Consider the following 12631-nt stretch of genomic DNA (forward strand, 5'->3'; position numbering starts at 1 on the left):
GGAATCCAATCCACATGAGCTCCCGCCGGATATCGAACCTGGGTCTCCCACGTCAAAGGCACGTACGCTAACCGCTTAGCCACAAAGGAGCTCTCTACATACTTTGCATTCCTTATGGTTGTCAAAAATTCAATTTATTGATAATTCAACGTAAGTCCTATGTTACAATATTACAACAAAATGATGACAATAACTACTGTACACTAAATTAAAACCAATAAGATCTCTATTGAAAATTCTGTATATTTTACGCACTCCTGATTTTTTTTCAGCGGAAAATATAGATTAACAAAGTGCGATAAATTAAGTGAACAAATGCGGTATTTATTTACTTGTTTGTAATTAAAAATTACAGAACTGTACTTTTTTTTTCAAGCTGGACAGCTCATGAAGAACACAACTACACATGACACTAAACACATACAAATAAAAGAAAGGAAGAAAAATGTCTGGAAGGCATGCACTACGATAAGAAAAAGAGAGAAAGAAAAGAAGAACAACACCCATACAGGACATTCTAAAAGCAAAGAAATTAACATTCTTTTCAGTCATTTTCATAATTTTTTAATGTAGACAATTTGAACGTAAACAAATTACAGCAATTCAACTAATGGTTAAATTGCAATAATCAATTTTGTACACCAATTTGTAATGTCTCAAATCAGATATGTTTGGGAGTTCCTTGCTAATGATGAAATATCCTATATTAAGTTAATAAATATTCGTAAATAAATTCAAGAGGAAATAAAGATATTGCGAGAAGTTCCCGAACTTGTTTCTTATTGATATTTTACATGTTGATGCTCGCCATACACAGTAATTGTCTCCACACTGTTGAAAAGAATTATATATATGTGTCTGTCCATTCCAGACACAAAATATCTCAAGAGCTTCTTGATGAATCACCTTCAATTTTGTTAGGATAAAGAGAATCAAAACTCACGAATCGAGTTCGTTGGTTCAACCATTTCCGGTTTTAACGTTGATCGCTGTAGAGCAACAATAGTAATGGGTAACGAAAAGTGGATTTCTATAACTGATTACGCATCTTAATCTTCCTTCCTTCACTCTCTACTAAAACCGAAAATAACAGAAATCTGTTACAACTTCCGGTTTCAATATCGATCTACAAAGAGCAAGAGCTTTTCTCTTAACCTTCTACGCAAACCGGAAATAGCAGAAATCAACAACTTCCGGTTTTAACTGATCGCTATAGAGTAAACACGACAATAGATAGTGAAAGGCTGTTTTGTGCAATCAATTAAGCCTCCCAAAGATATATTCCATTTATATTCCAATATCTCTACTAAAGCCAGAAGCGATAGAACTGTACCATTTTCAGTTTCTATATTAATTGAGAAAATATCATTCCATACAAACCAAACTCCTTCGCGTGGAGTAAATGTTACACTATTACTTGCTTTTAATTCGCCAGGCCCTAAGTATGCTTTGTATTTTGTCTCATTGCGTTATAAATTCACTGCATTGTAGAATTTTAAGAATATATTTCTTGTGTGTATCTTACGATTTATCAAGTTAAAACAGGTTGACTGCCATGAGCACCATATATGGTGCTCAGCTTATTTCTCTGTGGGGCCATGAGCATCATATATGATGCTCATGCTTGATATCATAAATTACTAATCTATTCAGGTTCTTGAGCATCATATATGATGCTCATTGTCACAAATTACTGTGAGACCATGAGCATGACATATGGTGCTCGGCTCCCATTGGTACATCTTCAGGAGAAGCAAAATATCGCGACAAAAATATGACATGACTATCCATAATCGAACCAAAGGTACGAAGAAATTTATGACCTCCTTTGAACAGTACCCTCAAATCACCTTGGCAGTCAATTAATAGTTGTATAGCAATGTTAAACAATAATAGTATTTAGATGACCTACCAAAAGAACTATTTCTCATGCTAGTAGAAAAAAGTGCCCCGCTTGGATTTAAAAAAAAAATGGATCCTAGTAGTGAGAATGGGACAGTAAAAGATCCTTGAAGCAGTCTTGTAAAAACATGTTTGGGAACTTCTCAGTTATTTTTGTTGAGTATAGAGATAAAGAAAAGGGCAGACACAATGTGATAGCTACATGCATAAACAATATTTACAACATTATTATTGTTTAAATAAAGTGATTTTTGAATGTGCTCTGAAGATGGAGTTCCAAATCCTTTGTTTTCCCCTGATTAAGAACCAGCGTTTTCTTTTCTATAGAGAGTTGTAACAGAAGAGTCAATTTTTTAACCAAGGGTCAGCTTTTTAAATTGATACCAATAAAACAAGCAATATTTTGTACAAAATGTTACATTGGAGGCACCACCAGCATATTGTCCGTGTATGAACTCTTGATATGTCACTAACAACCTGACCGATCTAGGACCAAAATTCGCACAACGATTATTCATAATCTACTTAGATGATCTACCAAGGAACTACTTCTCATGCCAGTAGTAAAGAGTGCCCCGCTTGGACTAAAAAAAAAAATGGATCCTAAGTTAATCTGAGATGAACATGTCAATGATTTGTAGAGGAAACTAAGCAAGACAGTTTACCTTATACGAAAACTCAGTAAAATTCTAACTTTGTAAACACTGAAAACCAGGCAACTAAACTTATGTTCTCAATTCTGAAAATATATGTTACACGTGCAATTAACGTTAAAAAAAATTACGTCACTATTTTAACACTATTGTCACGTATCTTTATTTGAATTTGTCTAAATGTGTAATATCTGTAAGCTACCGCCTGACGAAGCCATGAACTCAAAGTTCCTAAGGTGGAAAAATAAATAAATTTCTAATTGCGCTTTTTATGCTGATTTGAGAATACCGAATCTAATGGAACTACTTTTTGAAAACCATATTCGTCCATGGAGTCACGAGAAAGATGATCTCAAAGTTGCAATATTTATACTTATTTATATCACAACTCCTTAGGTCATTTTTCTTGTGATTCCATGGACAAATATGGTTTTAAAAAAAAGTTCCATTGGTTTCAGTGTTCTCAAATTAGCATTAAAAGCGTCCATCTTTGCATAATTTTCTAATTGCGCTTTCAATGCTGCTTTGAGGATACTGAATCCAATGAAACTATTTTTTAAAGCTATATTCGTTCATTGAGTCACGAGAAAAATGATGTCAAAATTAGAATTATTATATTTATTTATATCACAACTTTTTAGGTCATTCTCTTGGGCGAATATGTTCAAAAATAGTTCCATTGGATTCAGTGTTCTCAAATCAACATAAAAAGCGCAATTAGAAATTTATCCAAACGTGGGGTGCTTTTTTGCTGATTTAAGAACATTAAACCTAATGGAACTATTTTTTAAAAATATATTCGTCCATGGAACAACGAGAAAAATGATCTCACATTTGGGATATAAATAAATATAAATGTCTCAATGACCAGGGACATACTTTTTCTAATGACCAGGGACGAATATGTTTGAAAATGGTTCCACTGGATTCAGCATCCTTTAATTAACATTAAAAACGCAATTAGAAATTTATCCAAACGTGGGCGTTTTTTATGCTGATTTGAGAACTCTGAATCCAATGGAACTTTTTTTTTATAACTATATTCGTCCATTGAGCTACGAGAAAAATGGTCTCACATTTGGGATATAAATAAATATAAATGTCCCAACTTTGAGGTAATTTTTCTAGTAATTAGGGACGAATATGTTTGAAAATGGTTCCACTGGATTCAGCATAGCCCGCGCCAAGTGAGCTTTGTGGTGAACAAACACCGTGTAGGTGGGTTTTCTCGGGATTCTTCCGTTTCCTCAGACTTTCTCCATTCCATCATTTCATTCATTTCTCATCATCGTCTTCTGTAGCCTGCCCGGCATAACCATGGGACGTAAAACTTAAAGACTTAATTTTATTTTAAATTCGGCATCCTCAAACTAGCATAAAAAGCGCAACTAGAAATTAATCCAAACGTGAGCGCTTTTCTCCGTTGACATGAGCGCATAATTTTTTGTTGAGATCAGTTAAAGCCTAAAACTGAAACTGAGAAATGTCTCAAAAGATGTCTTTTATTGCTACTTTTCAAACTTCTATTACACATTTATTGATTATTGTGGATTCTTACACTTTCGTGTTTACGGTTATAAATATGTGACGTCTGTCCTTAAAAAAACTTAAACAAAAACTCAAGGTCAGTTATCAAAATAGTTAAGGACAATAACACACATTTTTCCGCCCTATTAAAGTATCTTTTCCCTTTCTTTTAGTCTTATGAAACCTGCTTCTAAAAATCCTAACCCTAGTTAACATTATTACAGCATCCGACAGACAAGTAATGCAGTTAATATCACATTTTGCACAAGCTATTCCTTGTTTCATTATGACCTATTAAAAAACACCTGAGCCATGCTTAAAAATGAACTCTCTTCTGTTGCAACTCTCTCTGAAGTAATGCTGCCTCTTAAAAGAAGTGATGTTAGCGGTAGGCCAAGCCCCGAGACATTAGTAAAGCATATATCCTCTAACATACAGTTGTTCTCTTTCTGTCCATACTAACAGGCTGATTGCTGATAAGCGGCGTCTGAATCGGCTGCCTACTCGACGAGTTGCTGGGAGAGACAAACAGACGCGTTGTGGATTGTTGTCGACTTTGCTGCCTAGACGAGGTGGCATTTGTTGTACTTGAGAGGCCATTGTTACTGCTTGGTGAAGCTGGATGATGGATCGGGGAGAGGTTACCCTCGCAGTCACTTGTGGTGGACGATGGAGGCGTTGGTGGCAGTGAGAACCCTGCAAACAAAAGACACACACAGATATTAGTCAACTTTCAGCATATGTTAACATTATAGTTACTTGTAGAACGGTCAGGAATACTTATTTCAGTGGCAGAGGAATTTTTATAGCACTGATTCGATTTGAAAAGCAACATTTTATCTATAATGGAGGAAACTGATCAAAGTAAAGAGTTCTATAAACAACCTAATTTCATAAGAAACACGCATGAGGAAGATGACAAATGGTCATTGAAACGTTGTGTCAAATTACCATTTACCTTAAAAATGAGTACAATTTTTAATTTCTATTAAATAATAACTAATAATCGGTCTTCTTTTTCTGACAGGAATAAATTGACAATTTTATATGCTTTTATTTCTTCTTACACTTCAGACTCAATGAAAATCTTTAGAAGTGTGTATTTTCTATCAAATTTAGGGGATAAAACTTATAAACTTGAAGACAAAATTAGCATTAAAAATTCTATAGAAGAAATGTACAGGTTCGATGTTTCCTGCAAACAATGGCAGGAACTAAATGTACTACATAATTTCATTCCTTATAATTTTAAATGTGTAGACATATATCAATGTAACTACTACTAATTACTTTAATCAACGGGTTTTGTAAATTATAGGTTGTTTTTGCTGTGTGAAAAGCTATTATTTATTGAGGTATACTCAAAATAATAATCTGTGTTTATACGCTACCTTAGTTGAGAACATATGTAGAAATACACACTTCTAAAATAATTTTATTTAAAATATAAGAAGAAATAGTAAAATTCGTAATTTTTTACTGCCAAAAGAAGAAGACAGATTAGTCTTTGAAATATATAGCAGGTAGTTATTCAAAAATATCTGACCTCAAGAAATATGAAGGAGTGTGTTAAAATTGTTATTAACTACAACGTAAAATTGCAGAACGTTTAATTTTGCGATTAAAAGTTTAAAATACAGAAACTTTCAGTCAAAATTTCCTCTGAATAGAATATTTAGTGACACCATTGTCTACAACCTTCAAACCAACACATCCTATGTAATAAAATGTATTCAAAATGATTTTTATTTTCTTTCTTTTAAAGGGATTATGGCATCCTTTGATACTAGCAATTTTTATAGTACGTAAACCAACTAAAATATTATACACTTCGTAAAGTCACGCACAAACTGCTGTAAGACCACAAATAAATAAGTAAATAAATAAAACATTTCATCCAGGGGCGACTTTAGAATTTTAATTTTGCGTAGTCCGCTCCCGCGCTTATGATACATATACACACTTGATTGGTTAATAGCAGTAGGAAATTACTTTTACAGTAGTGGTTGATGCTATTTGTTAAGTAATTATCTACCATTATTATAAATAGTGGGAAATATATTTACTCTTTATTGTATCTTTTAGCGTTTATATATTTTTTTAAAATTTTTGGGTAGGCTCATGTCTACCTAGCCTACCCGCTAAAGCCGTCACTGATTTCATCTATTGTATATACTAATATATGCTCTGTTTTATTACGTATCGACGTAAAAGAATGATTCTAAGTCTTGGTAGCGTATATATTTGCTTTCTGAATAGTACTTCAACCGAAAACTGACAATATTTTTCCAACATAGTCTTTCCGAGACACTAACCTTTGGAAGAAATACTTTTATTTTAAAAAAAAAAAAAATGGATATTATTGCATGGAATTTTGTATATGGGGGTTTTCTGGTGTCGAGAATGCAAATATCTCATTCACCTGTATGAATAATGCCACTCTAATAAGAAAATGAAATGAAATTTCCAATATAACGCCCCATGCTTATCCCTTTTAGGCTCAGTGAGACGAATGGTTAATGAAAAGTGAATGATTAAAATAAAACTGGGGCAGAATGAGAATATGGGAGGAAACAGAATCTCGAGAAGGTCCACGGACATGAGGTTGTGCACCACAAACTCATATGGCCTGGAATCGAACTACGAACCCTTCGCACCAAAGGTGAGCGTTCTATTACCGAGTCATCGTGCTTCCATGCATTTGAACTAGAGGGCATACATCCTTCTTTTTCTCCTCAATCATAGGTTGGTGGGCAACATGGGAATTTTAAAACTTTTCTCTCCCTTGGGAGAGCTGATTTATATTTTGATAAGGTCTCTTCTTCATAACTGTATCTAGATATTCTATCCTTGGTTTTCTCTTTCTGATTTTCCTTCTGCCTTTCCCTCTATCAGCACAGTGATCCAATCGGAGTGTCGAATAAGATGGCCAACCATGCTGTTTCTTCTTTTTCCTATTATCTTCATGATCTGTTGTCCTTCATTAGCCTCCTTTAGTACGTCTTCATTCCTTTTCCTTTCGGTCCATGATATACGCAGCATTCTGCGCTAACATCACATTTCAAATGCTTGCAGCTTGGACATTTCAGCTTTCCTTAATATCCACGTCTCTGATCTGTAAAGGCCACGCTCCATACCAGAGTCTTAATAGGACATGAAGGCATGCTATTCTGTACATTGGTCCTTTCTAATACACAAACAAAATACGTATATTTAATTCACTTGTATGAATTTAGGGATTTTCCTTCGGAAGGGAGGGATAAAATGGGGAATTTATCTATTATTACAGCTTTTTTTTTTTTCGGTAGACGAGACTTTTTTATACATGAATATGAACATCACGAATCATTTGCACGAATTTTGGAAATTCTATCCGAAAATGGCGGGAAAGAGGAGATGATACGATTTGTACATATTTCTTGTAGATCACAGGAAACCGCGGTGGCTCAGTGGTAGAGCGTTCACCTCTGGTGCATCGGGTCCTTGGTTCGATCCCAACTCGCGTCAAGTGAGCTTTGTAGTGCACAAGCACCGTGTGAGTGGGGTTTTCTCGGGTTCTTCCGTTTTCTCCTACTTTCTTCATTCCATCATTTCATTCATTTCCCATCCTCACCGTCTCCTTTAGCCTAGCCGGCATAACTGTGGGACGTAACACTGAAAGATTCCATTTTTGTAGACCACAAGACATAAAAGGTATAAAATTTGGGAAATTAGGATTTTTGCTTCAGAGATTTTATTACGGATCTCTTATTCATTGTTACGAATTAAATATGAAAAGACATAAAGCGGATTGTGTACTTGGGAGACAGATGCAAAATATTGTTTGCATGAATACACGCGTGGGCATAGGGAAGCGGTGGGGGGCAGAGCCCCCCTCCCCCAAAGAGGTCCGACAATGTACTTTGGTAGTTTGATGTTTGTAATTTTTTACATATTTTTATGTTTATATATTTTTTTGTTTGTAATTTTTCTATATGTACCTATAACAGCACTTGCCCCCCCCCCAAACACACATCCTGGCTACGCTACTGGTCTTCATATATACCATTCTTTACCATATTGCTCACCATTTTTTATCTGTGAAAAAGACTGCAATGTATAATTGTGCGAACAGGCAAAAAATTGGGACCACCATCCTCAATAGAAGGAAGAATATATGTTTTCCAAAATGTACAAGTACTAAATTAATTTAATATAGTTTCACTCAAATAGAAAAGAAAAATAAGTGTTACTCATAAGCATTTGTTTTCATTCAAAAAAAAAAAAAAGAAAGAAAAGAAAGAAAGAAAAGAAAAGAAAAGAAAATTGTGGAAAAAGTATTAGCATCATTTTGATATACAAAAAACAATTGTGTATGTGTTCGTTTTGAATGTGGCTATAAGTTTACCTTATGATTCAAATGTACTCACTAATGTAGTTTAGCTTAAAGACTATGCTTCGAGATAATCTCCTGGAACAAATAACAATTAAGTGAAGAGAAATATACACGAAATTGCAATTCCATTTTTCATTGCTCCTCTTTTAATATCTTCCGTGAAAAATGAAAGAAAATTATGATGCCGGAAATGCCTAAGTCGTATGAACAATGGACAATTTATTCGAAAGAGCATATGGAGGTCGTCTCTGATAAATCAACACGTATAACTTCAGTTTAATTTTCCTCCAGGTATAAATATCCTACTAGAATACATTTAAGGAAATCACAACTGAGACAATGAAACGAAAAAAAAAAAAAACGATATATATATATATATATATATATAGTCTTAGAACGAATTTGAAACAACAAATACTAATGTAGGTTAAAAGAAAATTTGTGTACTTTTGATTGGAAGTCTCAATTGAATTATTTGAATACTATGAAGATTATAACATTTTCCATTTTTTTAAAACATACCTCTGGAAAATTGGAACTATTTCACGAGATATTCAATTATTTATGTACTTTAAGTCCTATCTATGCTAAAGATTTGAGGCTTTTTGTGCAGGTCAAGACAGCTTGGAATCAGAAATTTTTAAGCTCACAAGTCCGCTTTCGAGCTCAATGTAGGAGTGCGATCCAGAGACCAAGACCGTGAAAACGCAAACCCCATTGAGGGTAACACAAGTCTTTAGTGATCACGACCCTCATTGAGTGTGGCGAGTCCTAATTCGAGTGCCTGCGAGTTTAAGCTAGCACGAGCCTCACCGAGATTAGTGAGCACAAGCCTCATTGATAATGCCATACGAGCCCGATTAAGCCCCAATTGATAAATGAATATTTCACTTAGAACACTAATAAGTACGAAGTTCGAGTTTAATAGGTGGCAAACGACTCGTAAGAAAAGAAAGATGAACACATCTGACTGTGGGTCTACAAATGACCTAACTGATTTGAAGTATTCTCCTATCCCCAAAAGCGAAAGCTACTATATATATATATATATATATATATATATATATAATGTTGCTTCAAAGAACTATCCACCATACAACTCAGACATGGCTCGAGTGATTATCTTTTCTTTCTGAATCTTGAGAACTTCGCACATGGATGGCGAATTGTAGATTATAATGGCATTAGAGAAGTGGTAATAGTTTTCTTATGAAACTTGACGAGTATTTCCATTTAAAAAAATAAATAAATCACTAGAGGTAAAATGGAGCAAAGAATGTTAATGTCAGGAAGGGTTACATTGAAAAGTAATCAAATGTATTTGATTCTAATATTTTACTTTTACGTTTAAATAGCAAATTTATTAAAATCTCTCTTTTTTTTTCTTTCTTCAAATATAAAATGTTACTGAAAAATAACATCAAAAGTAACAGGAATTAAATTAGTATGATCATTTCATTCTATAACATTACCTGTATGTAAATAGCATAAAATGTATTGCCTTACCTGATTGATTAGAGTCAACTTTTAGGTTTAATTTTGGTATGACCACTCTGTTTTGTTGGATGAATGTGTTAGTCCGTGTCGTCAGGAAGATAGTCGGCTGTTTGAGTAAACTTTGCTGGGACCCCAACTGAAAAATCAAAATAAAAAGTAATATAAAAATCATTCTGAAAGGACACACATACACAAAATACTATGTGATTTAGGAAAAATATGATAAGAGGATGTTAACTAACTTATTTCTAAAGCAACCTTTCACATAAAAAAAAAGACTGTCGAAAGTTTGCTGTTCGAAAAATAAAAGATATTTAACAAGGCGGCAAGAGTTTACTTTGTGCCGAAGTGACCAAAACCGGTGCTCCATAGTATAAGTAGTAATAGGAGTAGCAGTAGCAGTAGCAGTAGGAACGGGTTAGAAGCCCCGCAGGAGTTCATTGGGTTCTGTTCTCGACATAAAGGGCCTAATACAGAGTCGTTCTGACGCATGAATAGTGCGATACTAAAGGGTTCGACTACATATGTTTCCTGCAGTAGTCAGATCTTTAGTATGACGCTAGTTATACGTCAAAACGACTCTGCATAAGGAGGAAAATGTTCAAATTAAAGACTGTTCGGCACAAAGTAAACTGTTGCCAACAAGGTTCATATTATCTCATAGATTTTATTGTATTGATGCAAATTTGGAAGAGGGAAGTTTCGTCTTTTTTTTTTTTTTTCGTTGATTAATAACTCTCTGGAAGTGTCTAGTGACGCCACTGTGTTTGAAGGAGTATTATTTTAGAAGAAGTTCTTCACGAAAATACTAGCTTTACGTCGCAAAAGCAATTCAAATTCATAAATCTTCTTTTAACTCTTAAATATCTTCTTGCATGTCTATATAGCACCCGTTTCTTATATAGTATTATATCATTTACCTTTTATTACAGTTGTTAACGCTTAGACAATTATACGTTGCTTTTTAAGTTCTTTTTTTATTTTTTTGTACAAGAGCGTTAATTTGTCTTTGCTGTGGTAAAGTCATCTTGTGCATAGGCTCTTTGGTGCATTGCTATGCACGACTTGCATTTGAAAATGCGGCCAATGAATTTGTGGACAATCAACCAAGGTCTTCCCCGGTCGATGCCCATTCTGACAGACTGTTACACTCCTTATAAAGCACGTCGATGCATGGCGCCATCTTAAAACGCTCCAAATTATAATAGTTCCTTCCTACTCCTTGCTAAATGTACTCCCATTATATTTCCATCACAAGTTGCAGCATCTAGCCTTTTTTAGAACCTTAATACCTCTTTTTTTCTTCAAAAGTTTTAATTAAAACTAATTGAGAACTGATGGATTTTTTTTTTTAAGTAACAATTATAAAATGTGTTTATAAAGGATTCACTAAAAAAAAAAAAAATGATCTGTTGGGAGTTTAATGTCCGTTTCAGCACTGAGAGTGGGCACAGTGGCTTAGTGATAAACCAATCACCTCCGGTGCGACAGGGTCCTGGTTCCATTCCCGCCATACGAATTTGTGATGGACAACATGGTGTTCGTGGGCTTTTTGGAGGTTTTTTCCCGTTTCCACCCACATACTCATTTCACAATTATTCACTTGCTTATATATATATATATACCTAAAGGGTTTAATCATAGCTAAAGAAGCATTCAACAAGAAAAGATCACTCTTAACTAGCAGGCTTAACATTAGAGTAAGGAAGAAGTTGATCAAGTACTACATGTGGAGTATTGGAATGTACGGTTCAGAGACTTGGACATCACGGAAGTTAGAGAAGAAATATTTAGAGAGCTTCGAAATTTGGTGTTTAGAGGAAGATAGAGAAAATAAAATGGACAGAGAGAGAGAGAGTAACAAACGAAGATGTTTTAAAAAGGATAGGAGAGAAGAGGACGCTTCTAGCCAGTACCCTTCGTAGGAAGACAAATTCTATTGGACACATCTTACGAAGAAATTGTCTTCTTCATACCGCCATAGAAGGGAAGATGGAAGGAAATCAAGGAATAGGAAGAAGAAGAACACAAATGATTGATGATTTGAAAAATAGTAGAAAATATTGGAAGTTAAAAGAGGAAGCTGAAGATCGAGAAACGTGGAAGAAACATTTCCAGGCCCAAATTTCAAATTGAAACGCATTAGTCTCAGAAAAGGGTATAACCGTAGGACGTCAATTTATAATTTTCATTTTATTTCTTTCAGCGTTGAGTTGGCTCTATGTAGTTGGTTCTATGTAGGGCTTTCCGATATCTGGGTTTGGCCAGGACCGTCCCGAATTTACATCATCTGTTTTCCAGGACTTGCTCGGAACTCAAAATATCTCGGGTTTTCCTTTACAACATAAGCTCATATCATTCGTGCTTTATTTAAAAAAAAAATCCCGCATTTTATTAGTCATTGATACGTCACCTGATCAGGAATAATCTACTTTTGGTTAATGTTGATGTATTATTTAATTAATTCTCATATTTCAATCAATAAGCAAGTGCGTAACTATGAAAATACTGTACATTTTCATGGCGTGTCCCGGTTTTTAGAATAAATTTTCATAGGGTATCCTGGTTTTAGAATAAATTTTCATAGAGTATCTTGGTTTTTAGAATAAATTTTCATAGAGTATCCTGGTTTTTAGAATAAATTTTCATAGTATTCCGATTTTTAGAATAAATTTTC

General features: G+C 34.3%; 1 protein-coding gene across 3 annotated transcripts in view; it reads right to left on the reverse strand.

Moving 5' to 3' along the window:
• LOC145669606 (cyclic AMP response element-binding protein A-like) overlaps positions 1–12631 on the reverse strand; it is a 472254-nt gene that overhangs the window by 30718 nt on the left and 428905 nt on the right. For 2 of the 3 annotated variants that reach the window (XM_081737832.1, XM_081737831.1), the window contains exons 4-5: positions 9964–10090; positions 4519–4778 (exon numbers count right to left, since the gene is read on the reverse strand). In XM_081737832.1, the coding sequence (XP_081593958.1) occupies positions 4519–4778; positions 9964–10090 (387 nt within the window). The remainder of the gene's footprint in view (positions 1–4518; positions 4779–9963; positions 10091–12631) is intronic. The other variant, XM_081737833.1, reaches the window with a different exon arrangement.

The sequence above is a fragment of the Thermobia domestica genome, chromosome 14, assembly GCF_964235325.1.
Source record: "Thermobia domestica chromosome 14, izTheDome1.hap1.1, whole genome shotgun sequence".
In the NCBI taxonomy this organism is placed as follows: Eukaryota; Metazoa; Arthropoda; class Insecta; order Zygentoma; family Lepismatidae; genus Thermobia; species Thermobia domestica.